At 42.9% G+C, this 18,084-nt stretch overlaps 1 protein-coding gene across 1 annotated transcript in view; it reads right to left on the reverse strand.

Moving 5' to 3' along the window:
* The window catches only part of VPS53 (VPS53 subunit of GARP complex), an 80,662-nt gene that overhangs the window by 11,216 nt on the left and 51,362 nt on the right, over window positions 1-18,084 (reverse strand). Inside the window, exons 17-19 of the mRNA XM_067565776.1 lie at window positions 14,073-14,151; window positions 8,737-8,885; window positions 2,745-2,814 (exon numbers count right to left, since the gene is read on the reverse strand). Coding sequence (XP_067421877.1) covers window positions 2,745-2,814; window positions 8,737-8,885; window positions 14,073-14,151 — 298 coding nt within the window. The remainder of the gene's footprint in view (window positions 1-2,744; window positions 2,815-8,736; window positions 8,886-14,072; window positions 14,152-18,084) is intronic.

The following is an 18,084-nucleotide window of genomic DNA, read 5'->3' on the forward strand; positions in this document are numbered from 1 at the left end:
TTGGGTTATAAGCTTTACATTATTTAAAAGCCACTTGGAGGGTGTTGCCTGTGAAACGTTGCCCCTTGCATTGCCATGCCTCAGCTCCCACTACTAAATATAGACACACACACACACAGAGGTCAGGGGCTGTGCACCTGAGAAGCTTCAAAAGCCAAAGGCTGCGTTAGCAAGTGTGTAACCATGTTCAAAAGCGCTGAGAGCAATTCCCCAATGAGATCATACAGGTGGTGGGAAGATTACTATAAAAACTGCCTCTTTTTCCTTTAAAATTAGCCAGTCTCTCAGGAACTGTACTTAATACCATCAACACAGCTGTATCTCTCTAGTTAAAATGAAACGAAACTTCTGTTCCCAAGAAAACAGCTTCTACCTACTCTAATAAAACAAAATAACTTTACAAAATCACACTATTTTCCCTGTTAAGAATCCAGCTATGTTATCACGATTTAATTTTTCTCTTAAAAGGAGACTAACTTAAAAACCTGATACACTCTGCATTTAAGTAACGAAAGAAACCAAGACAGCAGTTCTCTCGCAGACATTTACATCTTTACAAATCTTCTAGCATTTAGTAAAGCAACAACCAAATGAAAAGGCAACATTCCTAACCTATTATCTTCATGTTAAGATTGCCATGGACCTGTCTGGGGACTAGGAACAATAATAAACTAGTAAGAATGGTATGGATCTCGATTGATTTCTGTGCATTTTGAAGCAGGGACAATCATTCAGAACTGAGATGTGGGCTTTGAGTTGGAGGCAATTTCAGGACGTCATCAGAATTCTCAGCATTAAGGAGTCAATGTTTGCAGCTGAGCTTCGATTTCCAGGTGGACAAACAAATGTGGATGGGCTCCTCTCTTGACTATTTCCTATGCAAATGGCTTTGCCTTCCCATTGCGGCTGCTCTGACGCTGCTTCTCATAAAAGAAGCCAACGTAACTAAATGGTGGACTCCGGCGATTCCTCAGATATTGGATTTGGAAAAGCCACAGCAGCCAGCTCATGGATAGTGAAATTGCCACCTTCCAGAGAGTGCTTTCTGCATCAATTCCTTTGTCAAGATCAGATATTTATATGAATGGATGAAATTCACCATTGCACAGGGCCCTCTACACCATTTAAACATTGTGTTGAACCTAGTTTGGGGTGGGTGGGGGGCGGTTGGGGACACATCTGGTACAGCCATCCAGAGGTGTGTCTGCACAAATCCTTCTGATGATGGGGATTGATCAGAAGAGGAGCCCCAGGCTTCAATTTCCATCATCCTCTGGTTGTGTTCACAGCATTGCAGGTGGATAACACAGTAAGTGATGGTGGGAGGCTGGGTGGGTTACCCAAGGAGGATGCCTTTATTTTTCATGAGGATATCTGTACTTCCTACAGTAGCTTCAACCATAAATACCCACCCTTTACAAATCAGGAGCACTTTTCACCAGGCTCTTTAGGAGTTGATGTGCAGGCAGATCCCTCAGACAGAGACAAACACCTACAGGATCTCCATAAAACATTCTTAAAACTACAATACCCACCTGGGGAAGTGAAGAAACACATTGACAGAGCCAGACGGGTACCCAGAAGTCACCTTCTACAGGACAGACCCAACAAAGAAAACAACAGAACACCACTGGCCGTCACCTACAGCCCCCAGCTAAAATCTCTCCAACACATCATTAAGGATCTGCAACCTATCCTAGCAGATGATCCCTCACTCGCTCAAGCCGCGGGAGGCAGATCTATCCTTGCTTACAGACAGACCCCAACCTGAAGCAAATACTCACCAGCAACTGTACACCAGACAACAAGAACATTAACCCAGGAACCTATCCCTGCAATAAACCCCGTTGCCAGCTCCGCCCGCACATCGACTCCAGTGACACCATCACAGGTCCTAACCACATCAGCCACACCATAAGGGGCTCATTCACCTGCACACCTACCAATGTAACATATGCCATCATGTGCCAGCAATGCCCCTCTGCCATGTACACTGGCCAAACCAGACTGTCACTATGCCAAAGAATAAATGGACACAAATCAGACATAAAAAATGGTAACATCCATAAACCAGTCGGAGAGCACTTCTATCTCGCAGGACACTCTGTAGCTGACTTGAAAGTTGCCATACTTCTACAAAAAAATGTCAAAAACAGACTTCAGTGAGAAACTGAAGAGCTGGAACAGATCTGCAAACATGACACAATCAGACTGGGTCTGAACAGGGACTTGGAAGGGTTCTCTCATTACAAGAAGTGATTGTCACTGTTCACACATTCTCACCTTCTAATCAATGGTTGTGAATAGGCCTCATCTTCTCTAACTGAATGGACTTTGCTAATACCTACCCTCCCCATTGTTGTCCCTTACCTTTGGATGTATATATATACCCCCTATCTGATTTCTGTTTCTTGCATCTGATGAAGTGGGTTGCAGCCCACGAAAGCTTATGCCTGCAGAAATTACATTTGTTAGTCTTTGAAGTGCTACATGACTCTCGTTGTTTTTGCTGTATACAGACTAACACAGCTACCCCTCTGGAACTTTTCAAAATGTATCTTGATATCACTGATCATAAAGCCCTACAATAATCACTGGACACTTACTTATACTGAAATTCAGACAATGCATAACAATCTCTCCCCACTTCTGTAGCAACCAACGCCCGAGTTCTGGGCAACTCGATACACAGACACCAGAAAGCTAGGAGAGCTCTATAACAGGGCGTAATTCAGTTTTCTCACCTGTTCTGCCCCCACCATGCTAATTGGCTTGCACTTGAACAGATGGTTGATGAACTTGGGAATGAAGGAGCTGCAGAGAAGAGGAGCACAAAAATTACACGTTTGAACTTCAATATGCAGAGTCACGTAATATCGTAAGCTAACAATGTGCAGCATAAATCAGGATCTTCCATTATGGCATTGCAAGTGCATACAGCTCTCAAATGGATCCGGAGCATATATATTTTTAAATCTATAAACAGGATAAATATAGTTCTTTTTCTTTAACTGTGCTGATCTAAAAGTTAATTTGGAGGCCAAGTACATGTTATATTTAAGTGTATTTCTGTAAAAATTGAGCAATATATTATAGTGTCAGTTCAAGTATCAGTTAAATAAGTTATCATACAATGTAACAAATATCAAAACACCGGGATAACAACTGTTCCTGGAGTGGAAGCATCTTGATTACAAAAAGAACCTATTCTGTACTGGTATAGAAATACCGTATATTTTTACTTTTGTATATTACAGAAGTACCTTGAGGTTCCCACCAAGATCAGGGATCCACTGGGTGAGAAGCTGTATGTATACATAGTACGAGAAAGTCCCTGTCCCAAAGATCTTACAGTCCATGCAGATAAGACATTGGATTGGAAGAAAGGCAGTTTTACTATCCCCATTTTACAGCTAGGGAGCAGAAGCTGCTAGAGGTTAAGTGATTTACCCAGTGTCACACGGGCAGTCTCCAGCAGAGTTGCGAACTGAATCCAAATCTTCTGAATCCTAGGTCAGTGCTTAAACACAAGCCCACCTTGAATGATACACTGTAGGGGACAGATTTTCTGGGTTTAGGTTTCTGGTTTTTTTCTTGATTTTAGCTTTTGCTGATGGTTATTTTTATAAGGGAAACAAACAGCTTCTCCCCCATCTCCCCTGTCCTCTCCTCGAGGAGGAAAGTCTCATCCATGTTAAATATGTTTTCCTTGAACCATACCCCAATTTGGCACCCTCTGAAGCTCCATGCTCCCAAGAACGGGCTCCCAGCAGGTGGATGGTTGTTCTAGGGCTCAGCAGCTCCCTCCCTAACACTGCCAAAGAGATCCATTATGTTTTGAGGGTGAAAAACCAGTTCTCAAATGTTTGCTTAGGTGGGATCTCCCTGGTTGACACCTCAATACAAAAGATATGATTAAGGTATTGTAGTGTCTAGACCACGGTGTATCAAAAATAAACCACACACTCAGAAGGCAAACACAGTATTTTATGCATGTCTGAATTTTACATGGGTTGACAATCAAAAGGTTTAGGCCTGAGCACCCACGCTGCAGACACCACCCAGTCACACGACCTTTGCCCCACCCTGGCAGTAACACCCACTGTAAGGCTCCTGTATGCCGTCAGTGTGATGTAAAGGGGATTTAACACAAATAAGACTCAGGCCCACAATACCGACCAATAAACCCAAAGTGCAGCACTAGTTGCATTTGGTAGCTGAACTCAAAGAGAGTGGCTAGCATGAGCAAAAGAAAGTTATGTGGAACCCAGCGAGCAGTTCGTCAGGACCACGTCATTAATGCTCCATTTTCCTCTTCTTTGCTTCTTTTTAATTTGCTTGGCTTCCTTCACATGGCCTCCATTTGGTTGAACACCTGCATGTCTCATGTTTCCTGTCCCGTGTCCGTGACCCGGCAACGGGTTTAGATTTTAACGGTTCAGTCCTGGTCTGTTTTCTTTCCCCTTGCAGAAAGCTCAATTTACTGCAGGGATTTGAATTTAATTTGTTTTTCCCTTTGCATCGGTCAAGCTATTTATTTCCAACCCACAAAGAAAGAAGTGAAGGAAGCAGCCTGGCCAGCACCCTCTTTGTCCTAACACCAGTTATTCTAGCCAGGCAATTAAATCTGGCCCTTACTCATGTCAGAATGACACAAGCTGTGTGTCTGCAGCACACACAGGTGAACAACATGGAAAGCTCTGATTAAATGAGCAAACAATGGTTGAAAAGAAGCTTTTTCAATGGAAGGATTTTCTCCACTCTCTTTTTAAACGCATGGCTGAGACTTCTCTCAATCAATAATCTTTTCCTGGATGGGAGGGGAGCCTAGATGGGGAACAATTTTTAAATCATTACTGAGAACAAGCTACGGAGCTGCCCCCAAAGGGCTTTCAATCTAACCACATGAGAAAACTATCCTTGGCGACACAGCATAAATAACAGGAGAAAAAACAAACACCAGCCCCTACTGCAGGAAAGCATTAAGGCAAAGATGAAAGTTGTCTGTCTTATGAGTCCATTTTTCAGGTGTCTAAATAAATCCCAGAGGGCAATTAGAGAGAGCCAAGAACAGCTGGAGCTTATGCGAGCTTATAAAATGGACAATCAGTAGCAGCTCTGGCTGCAACAGTTCACTGCAAATGGAAGAGCATGTGAGATTATATGTATCTTTGATCTCCCATGTAGGTCTAACCCTAAGGGCAGGTCTGGTACTAATGCTTCCACCTTGAGTATGGGAGACAGTGACATTGCTCAATTCTGCAGCCTTTCAAGTAGGGAATCTGCATGCACATGACCCAAGGATTCCCACTTTTAGTTGTCCAGCCATAATCTTCAATAAGGGGAGGTTTTGCTTAGCATGAAAATGTCAAGGCCTCAGAGAATGGCCACCTGCAATCCCAGCAATGAGTGCAGATGGGTGGAGGGAGTGAACTTTCCATCCCAGGATGCTGCCTGTTATGTTATGCCCTGTCTAACTGGAAATTACTTCTCAGGTCCAGCAGGGCGGGCAAGATGAGTGACGCTACCCAAGGTTGATTCCAACGTTTCTTCCACGGGTTGGCTGGCAGAGGGCATCAAGAGCAAGACGGCCTGACTGAGAATTTCCGCTCATCTCAGCTTCTTGTCTCTGATGGCCTCGACAGCCGAAAGTCAGCATCAAACCTGTCTCCCCTATAGCACATGGCAGACAGTCCTGACAAGATGAACGTATGTTTATTCAATTGCATATTCTCAGTGCATGGTTTAAGCACTTGGAAAAAATGTGCCCCAATGTACTCAGAGATCTGCATTTTAATGCCACAACTCATTTACAGTTTGAGCTGTAAAATCAAATCCAAACACTTTACACAGTCAGACTAGTCCCAGAGGTAATAATAAAGCAGAGCAAGACAGATTAGGAGCCTAAAAGAGAAACCACAGCACTTGAAAGGCTCCCACCCAACAGGAGTGGCTTTGCCAAGCTTGTGTTTTCCTAATTCCTTGTACTGATGATGCATTAAACACAATGCCTCACTAAGCAAGACAGACAGAGGTGCAACCACAGTACGTTTGTCTTATAGGGGATGAACCGCTACACAATGTTGTTCAAGGCCTCCAGCTGTTCCTGAGTCACGAGCAGCACAGAATTGCTGAGGTTTAAATAACTCTCTGAAGTTCAGATCAGCCGCTTTCTCCGAATCAACAAGATTTACTCCAGGCTGCTTCAAGACATATGCTTCAAGGACATGCTGCCTGAACATCACAATCTTCTCTCACATAATTCTGCTCATCAAGCGCCTGATCAAAGCCCTTCAAGGTCACTAGGAAAACTCGCACTCTAATTATCCACAACATTCTACTGTAGGTAGCTAATAATCAAGCCAATCTGGGGCAGAGGAAAAGAAGATTATTTTTAAAAGACTTGCCATACTCCAGGCTTTCTAATCTCCTTGCGACTTCCAAAACTATGTTGAGCAAATGCCCATACAGATGTGGAAGCCTCTTCCTCCATGCAATTTTTTTTTAATCTAACAGGGGAGTGATTTAGGCACTGTAAGAATGTAAGAGAAGGGTTCTAGAATTTCTATTATACCAATCTATTTAGGAAGCATGTGCATCTCGGCCCAAAAGAAAAAAAAATGGCACACACAAAGAGACATATCAGGTCCCTGGTGAGGAATTTTCTTCCTCCAAATTTGGTTCAAATTTCTTGAACTAGTTTTAAGTTTTGCAACTTTAAATGCTCTCTCTCCCCTGGGGTCATGTAACTCTAAACTAGCCCTTGTGTAATACAAGTAGATTTAAGAAGTGGCTGCCAGTGCAAAAAGATACAGATATTCACACATAAAATGCAAAGGCATGTAAGCAGGATTTTAAGTGCTGTGTAACACACAAAAGGTACGTCTACTAGACAGACCAGCCTGTAACATCAATACTCTATGGATTAAGCATTCTAAAGGCACACAGATATGTGTAGGAGTTAAAATGTCACATGGATGCTGAGGAAGATCAAGGTATCATTACCTATATACTGGTTCTGTTTAGAAGCAAGTCTTACAAAAGACTTCAAATGTAACCTGGCAAAATCATCATCATCAGGCATGCCAAAGAAAGTGAATTTGCACATGCAGGGCCTGATCCAGGCTCAATGAGACAACAGGACTCTCTCTCAACTTCCAGGGGCTTTGGAGCAGGTACACAATTGTATTCAGAGCTCTTTCGAGTGGTAGTGTTGCAGTTTTTTAAGCTCTACCAAGGAACTAAGTTTGAGCCACTCATTCATTCCATCTTAGAGCTGAACTCATCCCAGATAGGAGAGCTGGGTGCTTTATCCACACTTCACTTGGTATGTGCTTAGCAATACAGTTAAAAGGGAGGCAACTAAGCCAAGGCATTAAGACTCTGCTGTGACCAACTGAGTAAATGGATTTTTTATTTATCACCTTGTTAGCTATATACAATTCAAGTGTGACCACCTAGGAGGCTTATGCGCAATACATTTTCACTGAGACAGCATTTCAAGAGTGATTATGGGCCGTGCCATAATATAATTTATCAGTAACTGCTCCTTAATGCAAACTAATGAGCATGCAGAGACAGGAAAGGGAAAGTAACTCTCAGGCCATCCGCCCTGCCGCCGAAGCTAATGGCTCTCAAGACACGGCACTACATCCTTTTCTGCTGAAGTAGGAACCGAAGCTCCGATTCTAAAACCCACCCAACAACTGCCAGTCCATACGATTTACTCTGGAGAGATTCACTTATTAGAACTGAATGAAATGTGTAGGTATTTTTAAGAGTGAAATATGGCGTGCGCAGTGTTCCCCACCCACCTTCAGCAGAACTCTCCAACCAGTAGCCCTAACACCCTTGGCCTTCTAATAGTTTTTTCCTGGGTCCTAGGCCTGCAGCATTGACTGGTCTCAGATGAACAAAAGGGAGTTTAAATTGCCCATATCCCTCAAAGTTAATTTGACTTTAGGGAACAGGGCTTTAAAAAGACCAGATAGGACTCAGAAACTGGAATTTTAAAGGGGATCTAAGAGAGGTGGGCACTCAATTGCAATGAAAATCAATGGGAGTTAGGCACCTACCTCCAAAAACCCAGCTTTATTCTCTGCACCCCTCCATTACTATTAACCTGTCAAGCACTAAGTGAGGGGCCAGGGAGTGGCCCATCACAGTGGCTCCACAGAACTGAGGTACATTTCCAGTCTGTACTTGGTCACTGTCTTTACATAAATAAGCAGCTCTACGACAGGATCAGGTACTTTGTGTTTACTTCTAGTTAAATGCACCTTCACAGCCTGCTGATTGTTTAAAAAATGGGTTGTTAGAAGAATTGTGATGAGATTTCATAGGCAGTTGGGAGCCAGCAGAGCCTTATATCAAGGAAAAGAGGTTCCTGTAACAAAGCTGAAGTGTTCTATTAAATATCCACCAAATACAGTTTGTCAACCTCTCCTGTGCTTGTAAAGTGGTGATCCTTAAAAGGGTTTATGGGCAGGTCCATGAATGTGAGAAGGAGCCAATGCAGATGGCTGAGCAAATTTGCTTCAGCAAGAGACTCATGGTGAGGAATGAAAGCATCTCAATCTCACTCACAGCTGCAGGTGACCCCACTCCTTCCCTTAGATTTGGGAAGGTCTTGACCTACATGTTAAAAGCCACTGACAATGTATGAAAAGGCAAGTACATAATCAGGCTAGCAACAACCAGAGTTTCCAGAGATGCTGTGACAGGGCAGTGACTTACTTTGCAAATTTAATACAGAATTGAGTGAAGTATTTTCTCGTGGAGGCCAGATTGTCGCGGATGATGGGAACATTCTGCTTAATATGAAGAATAACTGAAGTGACATAAGGACTCTGGTCACCAACATGTTCCACATTCTGCCACTGCATCTGAAATAAAAGACCTCTTAATCCATCAGGCTTTAAACAATGTAAAAACAGAACAGTGTAGAGCACTGACTTTTACAAATCCATCCTTTAAAAAGCTCTGTAGAGAGTCTCCAAGAGAATGTCTCAGTAATTCTTTAACAAGACTGCCTTCTTTGTCAGCTGATTGATGACCAAACCCCTTACAGAGAAACTAAGAATGGTTTTCTTCCAAAATTACAGTTACTTGTTGTCTAAGAACTATAAAGAAGATGTGTAGAAAGAAGATATAGAATAGCTGTAACATATCAAAACACAGGGTTGAGATCAGAATATGTACCAGTGCTTATGGGTGTTGGACGGGTGTGCATGTGTACATATGTAGAACACAGGGATTAAACACCTTTTGGTATAAATTAAAGGGACAATCCAACCTGTTTGAAAGTTTCTTTACAACTGCTCCCAACTTCTTGAGATGAATTATCCCCATAAAGCCTGATTCTGGGCATTTGAGAAAGTGATTACAAGACTGGAAAAAGCCTTGACTCCTGTATCGGAGTAAAAGCATTTACACTGGTTAGGCTGAGAACAGCTAGATGTAAAAGAGAAAAAACAAAACAAAACAGCACAACTCAGAAACATCCCCCATGAGCTCAGCTGGCAGCAAACCTCGTAATGCTACTGGGCGTGGAAGGCTAGAATTCAAGACTCCAGCTCATCTGAAATGCATACATAAAATTACACAACAGCAAAAGAATAATGACTTCGTCTCCCTTCTCATTCTCCTATCTCTTTAGTAGAAGTACAACTGAATAGCTGCCTTTAATAAGACATTTGACTGCTCTGACGATGTTCAAAACAAACACACACAAAATATACAGCGGAAACCTTCTGAAAGGAGGTGAATAGCTCAGGTGTCGGTGTCCCTGGCACGACATGTTTGTTTACAGCAATTTCGCCCCGAGGAGTAGGAACGTCCAGAGAGGTGCTGCTTAATACTCATTAATGTGTGCGTACTGCAAGAGTAATGGGAAGCACTAATGATTCCATGTTGCAATATGGTTTCAGGTAACTGGTTGGCACTGCAGCCCTAACGTTTAAGGAAGCCATAAAGATGAATTATGAATGAATGGAATAACAGAAAATCACGGTGGAAAATTGGATGTGGTTTGGGGAAAGGGGAGAGAAATATACAACTATTTTTGTTTCTTTTGAGGGATGCGTGTGCACAGTATCTACCTTCAAACGTGCTTACCTAAAGCCCCAGATCTGTGCATGATGCTCCCCTGATAGTTTTAATCTTACTACAGATGCTTTGCTCCATATGACTTTCCAGATTCAACTCCAGCCAAATGAGTGGCGGCAGAGGTGATTTAGTGGGTCAGGGCAGCCAAATCTCCAACCTCTAGTGGCAGAGTCTAGACATGTCCCATGCAAAGGCTTTTTAGTTAACAAAATGAAGAGAAACCCACAGGCACTCGGTGGGTAAGAGGGACATTTTTCTCACTGCCTGTTCAGTAGTTTGTAACTCGTACTCTGCCAACTTCCCATTAGCAGGATTGTTCAGACTAGTCCAATTGCTCTTCAGCTGCCCACAGTGACCACCACATCTGAAGACATATAGCTAGTAAATGTTTCCTGACACACTTTCACACGTTCCCGGCACACCTTCTCCACCTATGGTAACTTAAAATGAATACGTGACCAGGATATACAATACAGAGCACATCCAAAACCACCAGAAGGATATAGCTTAGCCGATGGTGCAACACTTTTTCCCCCTGCTGTAAGGAAAAAGTTTGTTTTGCTGGGCTTCACTCCTAAAGCGAATCAGCTAACCAATCTTATAAAAATGTAAATTCAAAACAGCTCTGGGAGTGCATTTTTCACAGTACAACAGCAGCTGCAATGAAAGGAATAGTGCACACACATTGAAAAGTCATCCAAAGAAATATTAACCCAATTTTTCTGATAAAGGATAACTTTGATCCTGTCACTTTAAATTTACTCCTCTGGACTCTAAAATGTTTTTTCCATTTATGTTTGTCTTGGGATATCTCCAGATAGTTTTTGATAGCTATATATAAACAACCAAGTATATAAAAGGTCTCCCATACATGTGTGTGGGAGAGAAAAAGTGTGACACACAAGACACTGACACTGAGAATAAGGGATGAGCAACTGAGAATTGCACAGATAAAAGCATACTTGCTGAGGGGTTCGGAAAGCATCCTAAAAACACACCAGCAAAACTCCAGTGGTTCGCTATGTAACTAGAGCTGCAGAAGTCCTTGCTTTTTATTATATAAATGTATAGCAAATGTTCTGATGAAGGCAGTTCATGTTACAGCAACGTGGTCACTTCATTGCAATCGTGTTTACTTTGCAAATGTTGTTACTTTCCCCGAGAAACGTTCAGCTTTGTGAGTTATGTCAGCACTACAAACCACAGCTTTTCTGCTGTCAGATGTGTATTGTGAGTGTTGTTAGCTCACTGTACATTCTATACAGACACATGCACACACCCTTGAACAAAGGGCCTCCCCAATTCCTCACACAGGTCACTTTCAGGCTGAAGCCTTTCACTGAGTCTCTTCTCATTTTTTGCATCCAAGCCAAGTTTCTCATCTTCACTTTCAAGACTCTCTCACCTACTTTTCTGCTTTCACACTGAGGCCATCAACCATTGGGGCAAAGACACGTTGTCTTCTAAATGATATTCAAAGTACCAACCATCTCATACGGTTTCTGGTAGATACAATAACTCAGGGGTGGCAAACTCATTTGCTATGGCGGGCCAGATTTGAAGTGGGCCATACATACCATAAATCAAAATGCTAGGCACTTTTGGAGCGCTGTGTCTCGCGCACACAGCGCTCCACACCGCCAGAGAGTACAACGCTGTGAGATGTCGCAGCAGCGCACGCTGCCGCCAAGGGCCAGACTAAAAAGGTTGGTGGGCCGTATGCGGCCCGCAGGCCTGATGTTTGACACCCCTGCAATAACCACTCTCTCCAAACCACCCAACCCCATATGTTCCTTACACTCCTAACCCTCTCCCTGAAGAACTTTTATCTTTTTCCCACTCTCTTCTTTACATGTTTTCATGATACAACTACAGCCAACCACTTCCTCTCCTCCTTCAAACCCACTTCTTTCATGAACCCTTCCAATATGGACTGCCTCACACTGGTGTCCCTGCACATTCTTGCTCTTTAACTGTTAGCCTAGTGCACCATTTTTATCCAAGTCAGATTTAAGCTTTTGGATAGCACTGTCTTCATGCCTTTCTGCAGCACTACATACACTTCTTATAAATATCACCTCTAAAATTGAAGGGTCAGGAGAAGACATCATAAAACGCAAGTGGTGTCCCCAGTAGCTATGGAAGCAGTTATTAAAAGTAATTGTCTACTTGGAAGCAAAGATGACACCCAAAGGCTGGACATTTTAGAAGATGGGGTCATATCTTCATTTAAGTTTTGCCCAAAACACTGAAGGTACGAGAAAAACTGCAACTGTTTCCATCTGAAACTGATATTCTCATTATCTACTTTCCATGTGAAACCTCTCTATGAACAATGAAGCCAAGATATGCTTAGAGGCTTTGGTATTTCATAATTAGCATTTATTTTGAACAAATTATTTCCCAAGAAATTAGCCATATTTCAGAATTAAAAAGAACCAGAACAGTCAGCCTCGCAGATTACTGAGGGTTTACCTACAGTAAAAGATCTGCTCTAAAGAAGAGCAATGGCTCTAGAACAGATATATATTCATATTATAGGAAAATAAGAGTGAATTCATAGGTACATCCTTCATCCCTCCAAAGCAGAATGAAATTTTACGCTTCCAAATGTTAATGGTACATTTAATTTTTTTATGTCTTTGTTATTCAACTAGAGGAGTAATAACTAGATCTTGAGAAGTTTAAAAAAAAATATTTTACATCAAATCCAGCTCTTTCAAAATTCCAGTAAAAAAATCACACACAAGCAACCGGCTGGCTGGCGCATATGGAGGAATGGCTGTGCAAATGACAAGTATTTACTTAGCAAATTTCACAGTGCTTAGCTTGTTTATATCTGGTCGTTTCCATCACATGGATTTCATTTCGCTGGTGTTCCAAAGACAAAAATAAATGGCCAACCAGCTGCTGCTTTCCCAGCCCTGTGGTTCGGCTGTGGTATAAACAACCGGAGCTCAGTCATTTGGATATATGGTCTTAATGGGAGAAGGAGCGTCTAAGGAACTGACAGGGTACATAAACAACACCTGAAGTGCTAACCTCCTCCCCATAGTGTTATTTTCCTGGAAAAATCCCCTTTCCACTTGGGACATGTACAGATTCTGTTACCAGCTGCATTCCAACTCAGACTCTAGCTGGCGGTGGAGGTTAGTGACAGCTGGAATACAACACAAACCAGAGTGCTATTAAAACTCATGGCAGCTAGGAAGTACATCAATTCTACAAAGGGGAGACCTAGGTTTAATGTTTCTAATTGGGGAAAAAACCCAACCTGTAGTTCAATCCACTTTCGTTGTCCTCACCTCTGACTAAAGCAATGTGGGCTTTCACAATACCTTGGCAAGACAAAACACAGCTCTATGTTTTGGCTTATATGCAAAAGAGAACAATGAAACTGCCACAAAATTCAAAAGAGCTGGTGCCACAGAAAGAAAGGTTGGGCTTCTGCCTCTCTAGTCACAGCCCCATGTGTCACTGGGCGCATCAGAGAAGTGACAGGACATCACATTGCCCTTCGGGTACCTACAGACGAAAAATTCACAGGCCAGCACTAGAACTGGGACCAGCAAAGGCTTGGTAAAGTTCCTAGACAGAGAGTATTGGAGGGGATAGCGAGACAAAGTGCATTTAGAGCTAATCAAACGTCTTCCAATCTCCAAGATTCACATGGGCATTGAGAGCTGAAAGGAAGGATCCGGGATGAACATTTACAGACAGTGTTCTACTGCTGGTGTGGCTTGCTTTGCTATGTGAGAACGGAAGCTCTTTCCAGAGTCACACAAGAATTCGTCTGGAAATCAAGTCTGACTTTAGTTATAAAGTGGTGGCGGCTTTAAAAACCAAGCAGGTAGCACACAGTTACTCTCAGAATGGGGCAAAGGAAACATCCAAAGTGAAGCTGAACAGTTCAATTGAGCAACAGCTGCAAAACATGAGTTAAGGTTACCTCTTCTAAAACCTACCTTGCTCATAGCGGTAAGAGCCGGGTCACAGGCTGCATCCAAGTCCTGCACTAACAGCTGTATGCTGTTTGAGATGACGCTGCAAAAATCAAGCACAGGCATTACGATAGTACTCAGCAACCGAGTGCCAAAACTGATTTCTCTGACTGTAAAGCCATCTACGATGCTACATTTGTACTGAATTGTGGAGAGACGCACAGCTACAATCTTTATTTTTCAGAACACAAGCAATGTTGCATGCCATTTACAGGGGAGCTAGCAGAGGTGGCATAATCTAAACAGAGACCATTTTATATCTGGCCTTTCACCATGCCTTGATATACAAAGGTGGAATGGGATCCCAGTAATGTGCTAGATCACTTACAGGGGTCACTCCCAATGACTAAATCATCCTGCACCGGGGGAAGAGCTCACTCCTGAAGTCTGTTTGTGATTCTGTTTCAAACTTCATCCTTTTTTTTTTAAATTACAATTTCATTTCCAATATGCAGTTCTATGCCATGCAGTATTGGAAGACTTTACCCTAGATATTTTGTTGTTCACATACAAATCTTACAATAAGGCTTTTAAACAACACCTAAGACTGTGCATCTGGATGAGTTCTGAATGTCTGCCTTCCTTTTGGCAGGGTGACAGCACATGTCTCATTTACAACACGTCTAGAATGGCACCCGTCCATTGTTTTAGTTTCTCCACATCATAGGACATGCTACACTGTGGACTTTTAAAAAATGACTAATATTACTTAAAGCCGTATTTGATCTCATTACACTAAAGTTTGGACTTAAAAATCATGGACCCCTAGATGCTGCTTAATCTAAAACAAGAGTGAAAGAAAACTGTATGTTCATCTTCTGTATCTCAGATCATCCCCACAGACATGTGGCCCAGCACTGCCTTTACAGTGGACTTTTGCTAGAAGGTGAACAGATGAACCACCTTCCCAATAAACAAACAGATTTTAACCTTAGTATAAGCCTCAAGCCTTTCATAGTGAGTGACCTCTTCACTCCCCATTATCATGTTTTGCTATTTGCCGTGCAACCGATGTGGTCATAGCTGGAACCTGTTGAGCGCATAACAAGTCCTGACTACTACTTCCCTCAAGCTCCCCCCGCCATAAGTCAAATTCTGTAGATGCTGCTCTGCAACTTACCAGCTAAAGGGTTGGAATTTTCCTTTAGACAGTTAAATGTAATTCTTGACAAAGATGGGAGACATAAACCAACTACCAATTCACTCTTCACTGTTCCCTCCCCCGACACAACACACCAAAGTCCATGCAAGCCGTCATCTCTTTCCGGTAGAGCTAAAAGTTCATCAAGACAGGAGTAGCGCCCTAAATAGGAAGATTGCTCCTGTCCAACATAGAATTTGTTTTAAAAAAAAAGTCACCTTGACAGGCAAGCCTGTCAAAAACAAGCCTGAAAAATATCTGAGCTGGAGCGGATGTCGTCTTAAAAATAAATGATGTGGCATTTGCACTAAACCGAAAACACTTGTGGCCGTTACTACTTGGCTGGGGTGCCTCTCTGCCATCTGGTTGGCGCCACATGATTTACTCCCTAAGGAAACTACACAAGCTCAAGCAATACCAAGATGGCTGGGATTGAGATAACTGGGCTGCTCGGGGTATGTCTGAGTTACACAGGGTGTCTGCTGTCAGCGAGATGTAGAAAATAGTTGTGGTTTAGCACCAAAACGAAACATGACCAGTTTAATAGAAGGCAAGCAGCTCTGTGACTGGCTTCCATGTGTTAGGAGCCTACCTGCGGCTTTGTCACCAGGCACAGAGTCTGGTGTAAAGAGCAGGAGGTAGCAATTGGGGGAGGGAAGGGGGGGATATCCACTTTTTAAAATCAGCCTGAGTTGCTTACAGGGGCAAGATGCTTGCAGTAGAGCCTGGTTTACAGCAGCGTGTACGCTGAGCAGCTCCAAACACAGAGTGCAGCTTTTTTATGTCACAGGAGCGCCCAGAAGCCCTGATCAGAACTGGGGCTTCGCTGAACTCTGTGCTGTGCAAACACAGCCGTAGGCATGGATGGCCTCTCCCCACAAAAGCTTACAGCACTTTACAAACGAACCAATTAATCCTCCTCACCCACCCCTGTAATCCCTGTTTTACAGACAGGCACACGGAGGTACAGACAGACCAAGGCTGGCCTTTTCCAAGGAGCCAAGGAAGTTCACCAGTAGACACCCTCTAAGTAGGATCAAGGCAAGCCCTTGAGAAATCCCTATCTAAGTGACTTGCCCAGAATCACACAGCAAAGCAGTGGCAGAGATGGGGCGAGAAACTAAGAGTTTCTTGGTTTCACATTCAGACCACAACTCAATTTTTCCTCCAAGTTTGCCTCAAGAAAAGGCTGTTTGTTGCCTTCTTGTCATTTCCTAAATGACCTGCACAGTCATCCCAATGACAAAAGCTTTCCTAGCTATTACAAATTCTTTATATGCATTCCCAGTGATTTTCGCCTTCTCTTATGCAATTACAAAGAGAAGAAAAAAAAACAGCTGCTAGGCCTAATAACATGTTCAGTAAAACAGGGCGGGGTGCATTACCAGGAACATTTTATGGCTTTATTTACTCCTGGGCATAACTAGGCATCAGATCCCAGCAGAAGAGACGTGTTTACTGTTTAAAGAAAAAAATGCTTATATATCAAAATGAGGTTTATAGGCGTATCCGACACTGACAGGACACTGGCCAAAAGTGCTACTCTGATTTAAAGGCATTTAAAAGCCTCTACTACGAGATGCATCAGCGCTGAAGGTCTAACTTTAAAGCTCTGCAAAATGGCAGATGTGCGAACAGTACGGCAAGACAACTTCCAAAACCTCACCTCGTTAGCCGCCAAGTGAGACAACCACAACTGAAACCAAAGGGCGACGCAAAATAGCTGGCTCGTAACAGCGGGTCATGACAGAATGTAACATTCACCCTCCAGTTGCCCATATTAGGAGAATTCTATCACACGGCAGAATGGCAAATTATATTCCCACTTCCGGGCTAATTTGCTTTGCTGTCTCAACCAAGCCACGGAAAGTCTTTCCAACCTCAGCCATCGACCAGGGATTCACTCTTCTTAGTTAGGATTTGAGAGGTAGCGCAGGGAAAGGGAGTTTGCTCAGAGCAGAAGGAAAGCAGGCTGGAGAAGCAATGGGAGCCCTAGAGAGGGTGAAAATCCTGCAGGGGCATTTTGGTTGTCATCCTGCTCATTAAAGCAAGAGAGGAGGAATTGTCTTAGACGAAGCCAGACAGGAAGTCTCCTAAGACAGCCTTACTGGTAGGAGCAGAGCTACATGGGCTTGGTATCTTCACTGAATCTTAGCTCCAGGCCAGGCGAGAAGCATCAGTAAGACTATACAATTTAATTAAAAACTTGTTAAATGAGGATTTCAAGGAACAGTGGTTCTGAGACTAAAGGTCAGAGAGGCAGGATAACTGGGGTCTGTTCCTAGCTTTGCGTGACCCTGGACAAGTCAATTAATCACTCTGTGTCACGGGCTTCTCACCTGAAAGATGGGAATAATAAGATCTACTTTCTTCACAGGTTAAATTCATTAATGGCTGGAGAGAACTTCACGTTCCTCTGATGGAAGGTGCCAGTGACTGTCTTCTTATTATTTACATTTTAAAGCATGATCACAATTTCCCCTCAATTACAATCCTTGAATGCAAACTTGGGCCGAACTTTTTATGTCACACAAAATGGGGTTTGATAATAATGAAAATACTGCTGATTTACACTGGGAAATAGTGAGTTCCCATCTGGAATATCATTTGCATGTTGGCAGCTGTCTGAGATTACTGTTACATTTCAAGGAGGAAGCCATTCTGGTACATTCTCCTTCCTACAGTAATTTCCTTTCCTCCTCTCAGTCTTTTTGTTCCTTTGGCTGTAATAATGGGGGAACAACTACATCTATCGTCAGTATCACTACTGTTCTTGGGCTGTCCAGGAGAAAGACTGTTTTTTCAACTGTGAAAATCCTACTTCTAGACTGAAAC

This window comes from Emydura macquarii, unplaced genomic scaffold (genome assembly GCF_026122565.2).
Source record: "Emydura macquarii macquarii isolate MOO-44397 ecotype Brisbane River unplaced genomic scaffold, CSIRO-AGI_Emac_v2 contig_2699, whole genome shotgun sequence".
In the NCBI taxonomy this organism is placed as follows: domain Eukaryota; kingdom Metazoa; phylum Chordata; order Testudines; family Chelidae; genus Emydura; species Emydura macquarii.